The 15,220-nt window shown below is 36.6% G+C and overlaps 1 protein-coding gene across 2 annotated transcripts in view; it reads left to right on the top strand.

The window, feature by feature from the left end:
* Positions 1–4,895: 4,895 nt before the first annotated feature.
* Positions 4,896–15,220, top strand: part of MAK (male germ cell associated kinase) — a 23,974-nt gene continuing 13,649 nt past the window's right edge. For both annotated transcript variants that reach the window (XM_014308611.2, XM_014308610.2), the window contains exons 1-6: positions 4,896–5,244; positions 6,920–6,974; positions 7,909–8,030; positions 9,040–9,119; positions 10,905–11,037; positions 11,124–11,295. In XM_014308611.2, the coding sequence (XP_014164086.1) occupies positions 5,144–5,244; positions 6,920–6,974; positions 7,909–8,030; positions 9,040–9,119; positions 10,905–11,037; positions 11,124–11,295 (663 nt within the window). In that variant the 5' untranslated portion in view covers positions 4,896–5,143. The remainder of the gene's footprint in view (positions 5,245–6,919; positions 6,975–7,908; positions 8,031–9,039; positions 9,120–10,904; positions 11,038–11,123; positions 11,296–15,220) is intronic.

Here is a 15,220-nt window from a genome sequence, read left to right as displayed (position 1 = left end):
TGAGCGCCCGTGTCCCGGGGGCCGGGCCTCCCTGGGGTCCTCCCAGCACGGAGGAGGTGCGGGTTTGGGCTGGAGCGGGAGCCCGCAGAGCTCCGTTCCTAAAGGGGAGGGCTGCTGCCGGCCCCCAGCGTGCTCCGGGGGGCTGGGGTCGGTGTGCGGTGAACTGGCGTGTGGGGGAGCTGCCCCGCTCAGTGCTGGGCTGCGGGAGCGCCGCGTGGGTGCGGAGCCTGCGGGGAGCCTGCTTTGGCTTCGGTGGGGTAGAGCCGGGCCCTGGCGGCCTGAGAGCTCCGCGGTTAGTGAGAGGAGGTAGGTGAACCGGAGTGAGCGGCAGGAGTGCTGAGGAAGGGGCTGGCGCGCACTCGGCAGGCGGCTGGATGTCACCCGGTGGAACTGGAGTGGAAACAAGCATTTGTTTCCATTCTCAAGATGGAGAGGGGACCTCATTAGTGCGCATAATTATCTCAAAGGCAGGTGCCAAGAGGATGGTGCCAGAGTCTTTTCAGTGGTGCTTGGCGACAGGATGAGGAGCAATGGTCATAAACTGAAACACAGGAAGTTCCACCACAACATGAACATTTTTCACATTGAGGGTGGCAGAGCACTGGAGCAGGCTGCCCAGGGAGGTTGTGGAATCTCCCTCCCTGGAGACATTCAAAACACACCTGGATGTGTTCCTGTGTCACCTGCTCTAGGTCACCGTGCCTTGGCAGGGGGTTTGGATTAGATGGTCTCCAGAGGTCCCTTCCAACCACAACGATTCTGTGTTTTATTGAAATTTACAGTGGTGCAGATGCTGAAAGATGAGTGGTTCATACTCCTTCTGGATGCTGCCCAAAACTGGAGACTTGCAGTTCCAGCAGCACTGAAACCACTGTTATCCTGAAACTTGCTGTACTGCATGGTGGGAAGAGGTTTCATGTGGGTAGGAAGTGGTAGCCTTGCTGGCATGGTGGTAATCTGCTGAAAAAGTTGGTGTGAATAATTTTGGTTTGAAACCAAAGCTAGTTTGGAACAAAACAGGGGAAAATACTTAGAGCAAACTGGAGTTCTTAATTTGATATATCACATCCTGAATGCCTGATACACACAAGTGGAACAAGATACTAGATTTTTAAGGGACTTAAAAAAAAATTAAGGCAGTCTATTTCAAAGCACCAGTATTTATTGTCAATGTTACTGACTTCTTTTTTGCGGCTGAGTGTCGTGTTTTTAAATAACTGCTGGTATTTGATTAGAGTAATGGGTTTGAGGTTAATCTCAAGAACTGGATCCACCTGTCAAGGGATCTGATTACTGGCAGCTTTAGTAATATACATTCACTACCAAGATGCTTCTTGTAGCAAAATTTGTTTGTTGTTTTGTGGTTGGGTTTGGGTTTGTTTTTGTTTGTTTTTTTTTTTACTTTTAAAATCAGTATCAGCATGCCTTCTGTGCTGTGCAATACTGCCAGTTCTGATCATTGAGAACAGTACTGTGCCATGCAAACAGTTTTGGTGATTTCATCAGTTACTGTAAACAGGTTGGTAAAATTTGGTTGTGGGTGTTTTGCTCCTCTGGGTGGGAGGTCTTATTGGGTCATACGTCCTAGTTTCTGATTATTTGAGAGTAGTTTGTTTAGGATGCAATTGTAGAACTCTTGGTAAAGCTTAGTATTTGTATATAAGAAATGTAGGTGATTAGTTGCTATTTGTTACATTTTGAAATGTAATTCAGACATCTAAAATAATATAAAATTGCTGCTAGTGCTTAAGACACCAGTAATACAGTAGAAGTGATGATTTGTTTCAATTCTCTAGTACCTGTTCAGGTTCTCTAAATTTACACAAATTAAAGTTTCTGTCAAGCTATTTTATTTTGTCCTCTATTTGTCCCTGGCTTTAATCTTTCCTTAATCCTGTGTAAAGAGATTATGTGCAGTATGCCATTAAGAATAACAACAAGCTGTTGTTTAGACTAGGATTTTTCTTGTCTGTTTGGTACCTGTTATGACAATTTTACATTTTAGAGCTTTGCATCACTGAGAAAATAATATCATATAAGCATTAGTATGGAAAAGGCCACTCCAAAGGCTTGTTTTAACCAGAAAAGCTAGACTGGGCCCTTGCTTTTCCTCAGATTGACAAAAAAGGACAAAAACTGAATTGTAGATTTGAAAAAGAAAATCCAAATGGACCACTAGGAAAAAATTGCACACCTAAGCTGCGTATGAGTGGTGAAAATTACAAAGTCTGCAGAAATCTGTTGTAGTGAAAGGTGAATCTCTGGGCCATCTATGTTCTAATCATCATGCTCTGTAATTCCAGAACATGTCGTTGTGGGGTAGATGTGATGGTACACAGACATTGTTGTCAGGGTATGTGGTTTTCACACCTTGTTTTGTGCATTTCCATTGAGTGGATTTGACACTTGCACTTGATCATTGAAGGAATGCACCAACTTTTCTGTACTTTACTTGATCAGGTGTTTTCGTACCCTAAAACTTAAAGTATACAGCAGAAAAGGAGTAAGGCAATAAAATATATTATAGAACAGACAAAATGAATAATTGTGTCTGTGTTGTATTACACAGAATTTCTGGAGGGAAGGAATGATATATGTGAAGTTGTTTTGATTGCACATGCCAAAATATTAGAATTGGACAAAAGGAATAATTGTTAAAGCTGGTGGTTAATATATACTCCAATGAAAATTACTTGGAAAGCTGATAGGATTTAGGCACCAAAATTAGAGAATTTAAAGGTGAAAACTTGAGGTTGTGTCTAGATCTTGTTCTGTTTATTGCAAATACAAGTTTTTCTCATGTTGTTTTTGGCACACTTTGTTAGAGAGCAAAAACTTGAGCATGAAATGTGTGCTGAAATGTGTGCAAATTCTCCAACTTCTTAATGTAACTCTAGGAGTTCAAGCAAGGGCCACCTGTAGCAGATATTGCTAAATCCCCTCACAAAAAACATACCTTAAACAATGCTCAATGATATTTGTTGAAACAGAGAAACACAAGCACACAAAACTTGTTACATTTCACTTCACATGATACACGTGTCTACACCTATACACAAAATGCATACACAATTTACCATTGCTGACCCTTTAGATGTGATGCTGTGTTGTAAAATGGGTATAAGAATACCCTCAAGGTTTTAGTGTGGGTTTGTTTTTTTAATATATACCTAGAACTATCCATTGACAACTTGCAAGATGTGTATGCAGACTGTATCTTAACTTGGAATAAATACACTTGATCATCTGCTCATTACCAGAGTCAACAAATAACCTTGTTGTGAAAAGGCATTATTGATGGTGTTAAAGACTAGAGTGCATGCAGGCATTCTTGGGAATAAGATATAAAGCTGAACTCTGAGAAAAACAATTTGCTTAAATACATGAAAGTCGAATTTAAAATCTCATCATAATTTGAGATGCCTATGTTACTTTTTGTTAAATCTGATTTTTAGCTTTGTTTCAGAATACACTATTAACCAGAAATCTTATTTCACTATAGCTGTGGCTTTAGGGAAGGGGAGGTGTAGATGGGTGTAGAAAAAAATTTTCTTTGTAACTTTCCCTGACAAAATGAAGGTTGCTTGGTGCAAAGATTATAAATTGAGATGTCCACTGTGCCAGTGGCATCTTGATAGATGATGTGAGATTCTTTCCTGCTAACAGAAGTAACACTCTGTGTTGTAACTTAGAGGAAGCAGCATTTCAACTAAGAACAACTTAGAAACATTGGTCTATTGTCCAGGCAGCTGTTTCATTTACACATCAGGCTGGTCTGCTCGAGAATGTATATTTCACACTCCTTGAGAGGCCAATTTTGTTGTTATTTTGCCAGGCCCGTAAATCTCAAGCCTAAGTCTTGTTACCAGCTGAATCAGAATTTCTTAATCTGTTTGAATAGGCCAGACTGTAGCTAATTTTGGTATAAGGATAAGGACTAGAGAGTTGCATGCTGAGTTCTCAATCTCCTATAAAGGTAGACTGATGGTGTGTTCCCATTCATTTGAGTTTTATTTTGTATTTTCAGACAGCAGAGGCAAAAGGTAGAGAATGCTATTATTCAGTTAGCATTCAGTGTTTGTTTGTGTATTAGCATTTGGGTTACAGAAGCATTGGTGAGAGATAGTATTGTGTGTAATGGAAGCTGGGGTTCAGATCCAAACTTGGATTTGGATTCAAATTAATATTTACATGGATTCAAATATTAATGTGATTCAGCATTGTTCAATATGGATTATTTTCCAAATGACAGTTCAGATTTAATCTTCCATACCAGTGCATGTAAGCTGTGTGCTTCTCTCTGCAGCCCTTGTAAAATTGTAGAATAACCTTAACTCTTCAGCCATTACCATGCCTAAGAATTATGTCAACTTCAGAGCAAGATGTCCATTTATAACAAATTAGTTTATGTGGGTGAAAAATGCAGTGGTTATCTTGCTGCTCCACCTTCCTTCCTCACTAACTTTTAAGCATAGGAAGCCTGCTTGCATTACCAATCCCAAACACAGTATTCAGACCCTAAGTTTGCTGGGGCACCTTGTGCAAAATTTTTGTCCTTATGTTTTCCAGAACTTCAACCATGCATTTATAATAGTTCAGGAAGCTGCTGTTGTCTACAAATTCAGAGTAAGGGCTTCTATTAGGATAACCAGCTTTAAAAACACCTTGCTGGTTCTAGGGAATTATGACAATAACCTTGACTCTCCAGTTTCTACTTACTCTAACCCTAATTGTACAACAGGCACCTTCTGTGGTTTGAAAAATTTAAAGGAGCTAATTGCATTTACGTCCATTTAAAAAGCACATATGGTTCTGGAGGGTGCTATTGTTTGATACAAGTAGCAGAGTGTCTCTTTTCTAAAATACTGTAAAACTACCTAGTCTTTTTTTTTAAATTTTTTTTTAGGGATCCATGTGAGAATGACCATGTTCTTCTTTCTCCCATTCTTCGTAACTGGATCTCAAAGCAGCTATAGTTTGGAGGACAGCTGTGAATATCCTGCTGAGTTATGAGAAGCATTCACCAACATAAAACAGTCTGGAAGAAGATTTCTCTTGAGAAAATCAAAGAGCACGAACCCTTTAATAAAACAGAATATATTTAGCATTTCATAAGCATTTGGCTGTCTGAGTTGTAAAAAAAATGAATCGTTACACAATTATGAAACAACTGGGTGATGGCACCTATGGCAGCGTGTTGATGGGGAAGAGCAATGAGTCAGGAGAACTTGTGGCTATCAAAAGGTATGTAGCATCTCAATTCAGCAAAGGTGCTTGCAAAATCTTAGATTTTCAATTTTGACTTTATTTTTGTTTTCCATTTGTGTAGAATTGAAAAAAGTCCCCTTTTAAAAGGAAATTAACATTTTTTTTTAAATTAAGATGTTTAACAAGGTGATTGTGAGTCAGATTTCTGGTAACTGATCAATAGAGAGACACATCAGTTTAATTTACTGGTTTACATTGGCTTGTAAAATTGCCATGCTGCTTTGCTCAGTTTGAACATGCTTCTTTTAAAAATGTTGTTAGGCTAGCACCAAAGGAGAAGCAAAAGTGAATGGGATTAATTAGGGAGTTTATTTATATGAATTGCAGGAATAGCAATCTTAACAGGTAGATTTGAAATTCCATCCCAGCCCCCCAAATCTTTGTAAGTACTGCATTAAGTTTCAGGTGTTGCTACAGTGATAAACAACAGTAACAATCTGGAAAGGTAAATAAAGGCTGTCTCCCTGGCTCTAATAAACTTGTGTTCTGTGTAATCAAGAGTATTGTCATACTTGCCTTTAAAAGATGATTACGAAAAAAGAAAAATTCCACTCAAGGTGTGGGGAATTCCCCTTGTATTCCTAGAGAATTGCAAGCTGGATATAAAGTATAATTCAAATACCAGAAATTGTACCTTGCTCAGACTTTTTTCTCTCATTTATGGGTCTGCTGCACTAAGTTAATTGTAATATGATTGACTGACTTTTTCTTTAAGAATTTCTGAGAATTTCAGGTTTCGCCTTATCTTGCTGGTACTGTTACTGAAGTTAATATTAATCTAAGCTAAAAAAAGAATCTCCAATTGATTGTTGTAATTATTATTAGCAAAAGGAACAACATTTTGTGGGAAGGGGTTAGTTTTGTGATTTCAGGATTTGGAATTCTGTTGTGTGGTTTTTAAGTTTGGAACTTGAGAGGGTACAGTTTTGCTTGAAGATACTTTTATTTTAAATTAAAATTATGGGTTTAAATCTCTTCACTTTAGGTGCTAAAGCTTTACCAAAACACAGCAATGGCATTCACAACTTCTTCCCAAGATTTGAGCAACACCAAATGTCCACATTTGGATTTATGCAGGACTTACAAATAAATGTATTACACTGTTATATATAACAGATTAGAGGCTATGATGTTGCTTGAAAAAACTGAAACCTTTTTTAATTAATATATCGAAACAGATTTTTAAAATGACCAGTTAAGTCAGACGCTTAATTATAATAGAAAGAAGTCCAGATATTTTGCAGATTTCAAAATTTTATTTTTTTTTTCCTAGAATATGCAACTTATGCATAAGGACATGATTTTCCATGATATATGTGCAGTGTCATTGTTGCTTACTTTATTATTAAAAACACAATTCAAATGATACAAAGGTGTGTTTTATGTCCCTTTTACTTTGGAGTAACATGGTCTCTGGCTGTACTCTCCTAAAAATATGTTTCAGTGTTTGATGATTAATCACTGTAAATTTTTAGCAATTCTAAGCATTGACTTTGTTTTTAATTGTATTGCTGATGGGTATGCTAGAATGTTTTTAATTGAGTTCAAAATATCGATAGTGCTAGTCTTAGAAAATATCATTTAAATTTTCTAATTCTAAAAGCATTCTGTACTGTTCACTGAAAATAATTTATCTTGGACTTTATTTCAGAATGAAAAGAAAGTTCTATTCATGGGATGAATGTATGAATTTGAGAGAAGTCAAGGTAAAGTGGTGAACATGCCACATTTAAGAATAAGTGTCTGGTTAGGCTTGCATGAAGGAAAAGGGCAGCTGCCATGTCCAAGCGAGGCCAGACTCTGTGAACTCCTTAAATGCTGACAGATTTCACAAAACTGTGGGGTGCTGGCACTCTTAGAGGTCCTGTTGATTTGTGGAATATCCCACTATTCTCAAGCAGTGGCCATGTCTCATAGCCAAGCCTCTTATCTTTGAGAAAGGAAAAGAAATTGATTTTGGATGTGTGTATTTCTGTGGTTTACCATCCTCCTTTTCATTTTACTTCCAGATTTCTAGTTATGTGTCCATTCCATATATCTTGTGTTTGAGGCATCTGTAGAAAGCACTGGGAATTTTGGCTAGCCAAATGATAGAATAACACTGAAAACCTGGGCATAAATTCCAAATAATTCCATGTTTTGGGCATCTGATTTTCTGTATATACAAAACTCCCTACTAATGGGCTTTTGATTTAAGTTATTGGAGACTTCATATAAATCAGTATGTCCAAAATGAACATCTGTAAGAGAATCCTTCTTCATTAAAGTTTCATGCCAAAAAGAAGGGAAAAGAAATATGAAGGCTTTCTTATTCACTACAGTGAGCAAGAGCTCTTACAGCTTCAGATTTGTCTTTTGTTGTAGGGAATTAGGTTTTTGTGCTAATCTTTACTCCAGCTCTGAGGTAATCCCTAGAAATAGGTTTAAACTACTATTAATATAGTTGTTATTTTTAATTTGAGATTTATTCAGACTTCTGGGTTGTTCTTCTTTAGAACAGATTACAAGATAAATAATGGGGTATCATATGAATATGTTGTGTGGATTCTGTGCTAGAAACTGAGATGATAAAAATTTAGCTCTGATAAGGAATCGAGGTCACTGTGGGGTTATCTGAAGCTGTATTTTGCTCTGTTGCAGTCTCTGAAGAAGCTAAACCATGCCAATGTAATAAAATTGAAGGAAGTCATACGAGAAAATGACCACCTTTATTTTGTATTTGAGTACATGAAGGAAAATCTCTATCAGCTAATGAAGGATAGGTATGTCTTTTTTCACAGAAAAGTAGTGTGCTATTGTGCTTTATTTAATGATTCTCATACTGCTTTGAAGAACATTTAGGGATGTCTGGTTTTGGCTCCTCCTGTAGCCCCATTGATATGAACAGGAGTTGCTGCACGAGATTATTGGAGGGTAAAGTTCTGCATTGCTCTGTTACAACACTGCATATTGTAATGCTTTTGGAAATAAGATCACTTGTTAACAGGAGAGTTGGCATGCCTTTGTGTAGAACCATGAGAGAAATTCCAAATAGTTTTGTTTTGTTTTGTTTTTTTTCTTCATTAGCCTTCATTTTAATGTATGAAGGATTGGCTGAACACTGTTCATGCTACTTTTGCTCATGGGTTTGACTTAAGGTGGGGATGGTACATGGGTGCATCTTTGTAAGAATGGCCTAATATGGGCTAACTCTGATGTTGCAATCTTGGACAAACAGTACATAGCAAGGCTTGCAAGGTGGTCTTCAGAGTAGGACCTGCCTTTTCAATAACATTTTCTTTGCGGGAATTGTTTTGCCTTTGGTGTGGGTTTCCTTCAGACTTTGTAATGCACTTGTATCTCCTAATGTGCCAAGCCCTTGAGTTGACATCCTGAGGTAGCTGCTGGTGACATGAACACAATGTTTCTTTGCAGATGAGCAGAATTGCTCTTAGCAGGGCTCCCTTAAGGGCACCACTGGGTAATGCACCTACCTGTGCTGCGCTGTGCAACCTCTGCTACAGCACTGTGCATTCCACACTTACCTCAAGCACACTGCAGAGAGATAGCACCATGAATATCTCAGCACAGAAGTTCTGCTGCTGCATTTAAAGTGGTTGAGATTAAGGCCCAATAGAATTTTGAAACAGGAGTTGCATCTCTCTGTTACTTTGAATTGATGGGTCTGTTTTTACATGTTCATGATGTGTTAGGCAAAATAAAGAAACACGTATGTTCTGAGGGCACATTATTTTCCTGAATTATGTATGTTTTTATCCTGTTTCTTCACAGAAACAAGTTTTTCCCTGAGTCAGTCATCAGAAACATGATGTATCAGATATTGCAAGGGCTGGCTTTCATCCACAAACATGGTAGGTTTCCTACTAGAGTTTAACTGTGTAACACTTTTTTTAGAAAATAAGATAATGCACAGAAATAACATGAATAAAATAATCTAGCAAGGGCTATTAATCATCTCTGATAAAATCATGGTTACCTGTTTCAAGTGTGGTGCAGTTTTAAACTTTGCCTGAAGTTACTCTTTGTTTTCCTATAACTCGATTTTCCTCTTTCTCTTGGAAAGCACTGGATGTTGTTCATACACTGTGCAGTAGTGTTTTCTGCTTTAGTTAGCAGATGAATAAACAAACTAAAGAAACTTGTATGCTCTGCTATACTAAATACTTCTGCATCCTCAAAAAGATCTAATTGAGAAGCATTAATACATCAATACTCTTGTGTTGAGATACTGTAACTAACATGATACTCTCCATATAAAAAAATACTAAAATAACTTGTTCACTAAGATATTCAAAGAGTATCCTTATCAAATACAACCTGGATTTAAATATTTTAGTAAGTGGGATGTTTCTAGGAATTACAGGCACAGTCTAAATAAGAGGTGAGGTGTGCTCACAACAATAAAAAGTTTTGCAGTGTTTGCAAAACTCCTAAAGCTCATGTTTTATATCTGTCTGTGAATTGTATTCTGAAATACTGGTATCAAACTCCTTTGCATTTAAAAAGGTAGTAATTTACTCTCATGCTCAACTTTTGTAGTTGTTCTTCACATCACATTGGTATCCTTGAAACTTTCCAAAGACAATAAAACATTAGCTGAAAATAAAATAAGAAACAGTGTTCCTAGTGAGGTTTGATTTACTTTCAGTGTACCCTGAAGAGGGCTGTTGGTGAATTAAATGAATAACTAGTTTTATTCAGTATTCTCAAATACCCAGAAATTGACATTTTCTTATCTTTCTGATCAGGATCATATACTGTTCTCTGATTGTTAGCATCCTCCTTTCCTACCTCATTTCTTTGCAAAATAAGTTAGAAAATTAGATATTTTTTTTAAACTTCCAATTTTAAGTTACAATATTAATATCTTGATTTGACCATAAGTGTATAAGGGAACACCAGGTATGATAAATTTGATAATTTACAATTCACTGTATTAATTTCAGCCAATTTCTTATAGTTGTTTTCAATTTATGCATGCAGAAATTCAGTGTTTTATTCTAGCAAGTGGATTTCAATCAAATTAATGGATAACATAACAAATTTTGTGTTCCAATTAAACAGCAGAATTAATTTATTTAGTGACTTAACCACTGCCCAAGTATAGAGATCCTCAAGCCAACAGCAAACATTGAAGAAGCTTTATGTGCCTGCATTACTAATATTAGCATTTCTGAGCAGGATTTGGATATCCTGTAAATGTCTGTATCTCCAAATTGTTGTCACAGTGATAAATAACTAGTTAAAAATCATTTAAGCAATTTTATTAATCAAGTAAGCGTGTCAGATGCTCAATTTTCCATTATCTAAAACTGATAAAGCAAAAGATTTCATTCTGAAACTGGTTTTTACTTGATGTTGCTGCCAGCCAATTCATTTTCCTTAGTGTGCTAATGACAGTTTACATTTGTTAATTGAAGAACACTTGGTGTAATAATCACTAGAGGGAAAATATGTGCATTTGTTGGGGGAGGGTTCTAATTATTTTAGGTTGAATTAGAAAAAAGAAAAAGAAAAAAGACTGAAAACCACTATATTATTCCAAACATCCCAAAGTAAATACTCCTATTAAAAATTGCTGCTTAAGAAGTGATTCTGTGATAATTTGCAATTATTCTCTGTTTGATCTTCTACAGGATTTTTTCATAGGGATATGAAGCCTGAAAACCTTCTCTGTAGTGGACCAGAACTTGTGAAAATTGCAGATTTTGGCTTGGCTAGAGAACTAAGATCTCAGCCACCTTACACAGATTATGTTTCTACCAGGTGGTAAGTATATAAAGAATTTAATACATTAACTAATTACCTTCTTATGACCATTTAAACTTATTTATTATTTCCCTCCATCCTCACAGGTACCGTGCTCCTGAAGTTTTGCTGAGATCTTCTGTCTATAGCTCACCTATTGATATATGGGCAGTTGGCAGCATAATGGCTGAGTTATACACACTCAGACCTCTTTTCCCAGGCACAAGCGAAGTAGATGAAATCTTCAAAATTTGCCAAGTCCTAGGGACTCCAAAGAAGGTAAGGCTTAAAAAACCTCACACAATTTTATTACAAAAAAAAAAAGGATAAAATTGTTACAAAATACTCAGTGTTATCTTTGCATATTGGGTTATTGTTTCAATAAGTTTCCTGCAGACTTAGTGTTTGCTCAACTGAATTTCTTTTCAGCTTCTATTAAGGCATGTAATGCTAGTCTTTTGTTGTATATTAGCATCTGTTGTATATCATACCATTATGTGAAGCCTTGCTCTCCTCTGATGAAAGCCAGATAAAATTATTTAATTTAGTTAAAGCTATTCATAATGGAAAGGAAATCAGAATTGTCCTAGGCTTTAATTTACCAGAGCAAATTTGCTTTCCCTTACCAAAAGTATAATTCTTCTGTGCTGGCACACAGAATTTGGAGCTTGTAAAAGTTACCATAAATAAGACAAATTATGCTTTTCTTATTTTTAAAGCAAGAAAGAAGCATTTAATCTCAAACACAGATGTCTCATAAATATTATTAGCAATAAGAAGTAATTGAGGGAAAATGTGCAGTATTTTAGACTGGAAACAATTATTTTTGCTTATTTTCTTGATGAGCTAAATTCTCTTTAAAATTACAAGGAAGGTTTGGGTAGTGCATATAAAAATGGATGCAATTATATTCGGTTTAAAAGTTGTTTTACTAAATGGATGGGAGAATATGCAAGAAAAGAATAAGGTTACCTACAAAATTTTGAAAGAACTGAAAAAAAAGACCATAGGCTATTAAATATTTTTGTAGACTAAAGTAATAAATGGCAGATACATATCGGTATTTTATGGGTGCAAATAGAACTGGTGGAATGACTGACCAAAGACAGTCCACCTAGATCTGAACTTCCTAAGGGTGAAGAGAGATACATCAGTTTCATTAGTGTTCTACCTGTATAAAATACAGTATAATTCTTGTCCAGTAAAGGAGCCGCTATCAATAGAGAAGTAAGGAACAGAAAACTTAAAACAGAAATAGATTAAGCTTAGCTAGGAACATGCAGAGCTTGAAGTGGTGGGAAAACATCCAAGAGAACATTTTGAGAAACAGGTGCAAACTCATGACAGAGCAAAGAGGAAAAGGTCAGGTGGAGAGTTATGGATGATGCGTTGTGGAAGTGAAAATTGAATCAGGAAGACTCAGTGAAAATCAGTATGATGTGTAAAACAGTGCTTGCCATGACAGAGTTGTGCCTCAGGAATAATATGCAAATAGGATCAATATTTTAAGACTTGAGTTTTCAAATGCAGATGTGAACTTTCTTGAGCAGATCACAAATCTAGGATAGTAACAGGAACATTTTGATGTATATGAAGACTGAAAGACAGCACCATGCTGGCTTCTGGAACATTTTCAATATACAGCATAAACAAGCTCTGAAATGCAGGGAGATCAGAGAGAGGTTTTCACTGTGTGCAGTAGCAGAGCAGCACTGAGCTGTTTGCTGTGTTTTTTCTCTAACCTTACAAGCAGCTAACAGAAGCAAATCCTGACTGTTTAGAGTCTGTCATTCCCTGACTAGAAAGCTTAGTGCTTGGGAAGGCAGGGAGCATTACCAGCTGAATTACCAGAAAAAATTGTAGCCTCCCTTAAAGGCCCCAAGAGTTAAGGACATTGTAAGTCAGCCCTCTAGAATCAGGAAACTGTAATTAATTACTTTGTGCCCCTGTCATCTGCTGGGCAGACTCAGGAATTTGCTCTCCTTATGACAGTGCTAAGGCATTCTTCAAGGAGATTGCTTTGTAAAAGGAGTACTTAAATAGTATGATAGGAATTACCACAACAAATAATGCACTTGGTACAAGTACTTACATTCTGAAAAATATAAGTAGTTATTTTAATAGTCTGATTTTGCAGATAGTTTTACAAATATTATTTTTTTCAGACATCTATTTTCATTTATTCTGTTATTCTGCAATAATGAATTACAGGAATTATGCCCAGAAGCTATCTTCATTCCATTTTACCTTCCTTTGCTTAAGTCCATAACAACATACCAATGACTTTTGTGAATCTGGGTGTTTTAAATAGTGGCAGGCAACTATTTTGTTTTATTTCATAAATTAAGTTGCTTTATTTTTTAAACTGCACCATTGAAGTATTGGCAGTGGTGGTGCCCTTGTACTGTGAGAATTTAATGAAAAAATTGATGACAACCTCAATAGCAGAGATTAATGAAATGCCTTTTCATTAGCTGAAGGTTGGCAATGGCACTTTAAGTTATTGCGAATTAATTTTTTTTAATAGAAATGTATTTTTCATTTTGCTCTTGTACTGTTTTCACCTTATCCCTATGCTTCATCAGTTCAACGTGCAGCCCTTGGTACTTTGTTGTAAACTGTTCCTTTATTTCTAGCAGACAGAATGTCACCAAACTCAGTAAAGAAGGGCAGTGTAGTGAAGGAGGGAAGTTTTTCTCCGTTGATTTAAATGAACAAACTAAGGTTTGTTCTGAGTTTTTTTTCTCTGAGGTGAAAGAGGAAGTCACTTGAAATCTTGAGACTTATTTTAAGCAGATGTGGTTTATAATTCTATTTGAGTTTTTTTAGTACCATGGACTGTGCTAACAGAGCTAAAACTGTTGTACTTAAAAAGATGAGTAATGGCTATCATGGTACCTTAAGACCAAATTGTATCAAATCAGTCCAATTTGCCCTGTAGCAGTGCAATAAGCATGGTGGATAGAGGAAGAGCACAAATGTCATACCTTGTCTTCAGCAAGGTTTCTGATGCTGTCCCTCATAACATTCTCAGCAGCATATACAAATTGCATGATAAGAGCATACCTGTTTGGAAAGAGTTGCCCAGAGAGTAAGCTTCATTGGCTCTTATTAAAAAGATTCATTGAATAGAACTCGCGTGGTTCCGCCTCTGATTAAATTTTTATTTATTGAAGGCTGTCTGGTGGAGTAGATTTTGCTGCTTAAGCTTGTCGATGGCAGGTGGAGAAGAATTGTGTTAGAAAAGATTAGGATTTAGAAGGGGATTTTTTTATGTATAGATTTAGAGATGTAGCTTTAAAGAAATTTTTTCAGTAGTGCACAGAATGCTGTACGTAGGCAGGAATAATCAGCTACATCAATAGCTGTGGATAACCATCCAGCTAACACATCTGTAGGAGGGGCCATAGGAGCTATTTAGTGTATTCTACGTCTAAAGACAAATACCATACCAGTTTGTAGAAAAAGGAGTATTGCCTATTAACATGTGAACTAATCTTTCTGTTTCTCTTGCTATATTATATCCAGTTTAGTGTTTTCAAAAGGAAAAAAATCAAGAGTCTAGAGAGGAAATAAAACTCAAAAAGCCTAGACCTTAGGAATTGTTTGGGTTTCTTTAGCCTGTACAAACAAAGACTGGAAGAAAGGAAAATACATACACCTTCCAATGTATAAAAAGGCCACTCTCGAGGGAAGAATTAGATAGTTCTTCTTAGTATCTATGGATGACAGGACACTCACCAATGGTCAATTATATTTGTACAAGAAACCTCCATTTTCCTAATCATGAGGAGATTACTCTCTGGAGTAATCTGTATAGTCTGGCTGTGGATTGCCAGAAATTGGAAGCTTTTTGAAACTTAACACCTGTCAGGAAGGGACAAGGGTGTGGAGTAAATGGTCTCTTGAGGACTTTGATAATCCTATAGTTCTGTATTCTAAGAATGCCGTTATCAAGCAATGAAGGACTTCCAGGTTTACTTTTAGAAAGTTAAACACTTTTTTAAAAAGCTCTTATCTGGTGATCATTGTTTTTTATTGTTGTCATACTGTCTCGTTGTAACTTAATCATTGACTGTCATAATGGTGGGATCAGTGCTATATTGTATAGGCTGCATCATGGTTATACAGCTGTGTCATGGTGAATGGAGGGACCTTGCCTCTGCTATTTCCATAAAGAGGGCATGCTGAAGTCAGCTGCTGG

This window comes from Geospiza fortis, unplaced genomic scaffold (genome assembly GCF_000277835.1).
Source record: "Geospiza fortis unplaced genomic scaffold, GeoFor_1.0 scaffold219, whole genome shotgun sequence".
Taxonomy (NCBI): Eukaryota; Metazoa; Chordata; class Aves; order Passeriformes; family Thraupidae; genus Geospiza; species Geospiza fortis.
This window is presented reverse-complemented; position numbering and strand designations above follow the sequence as displayed.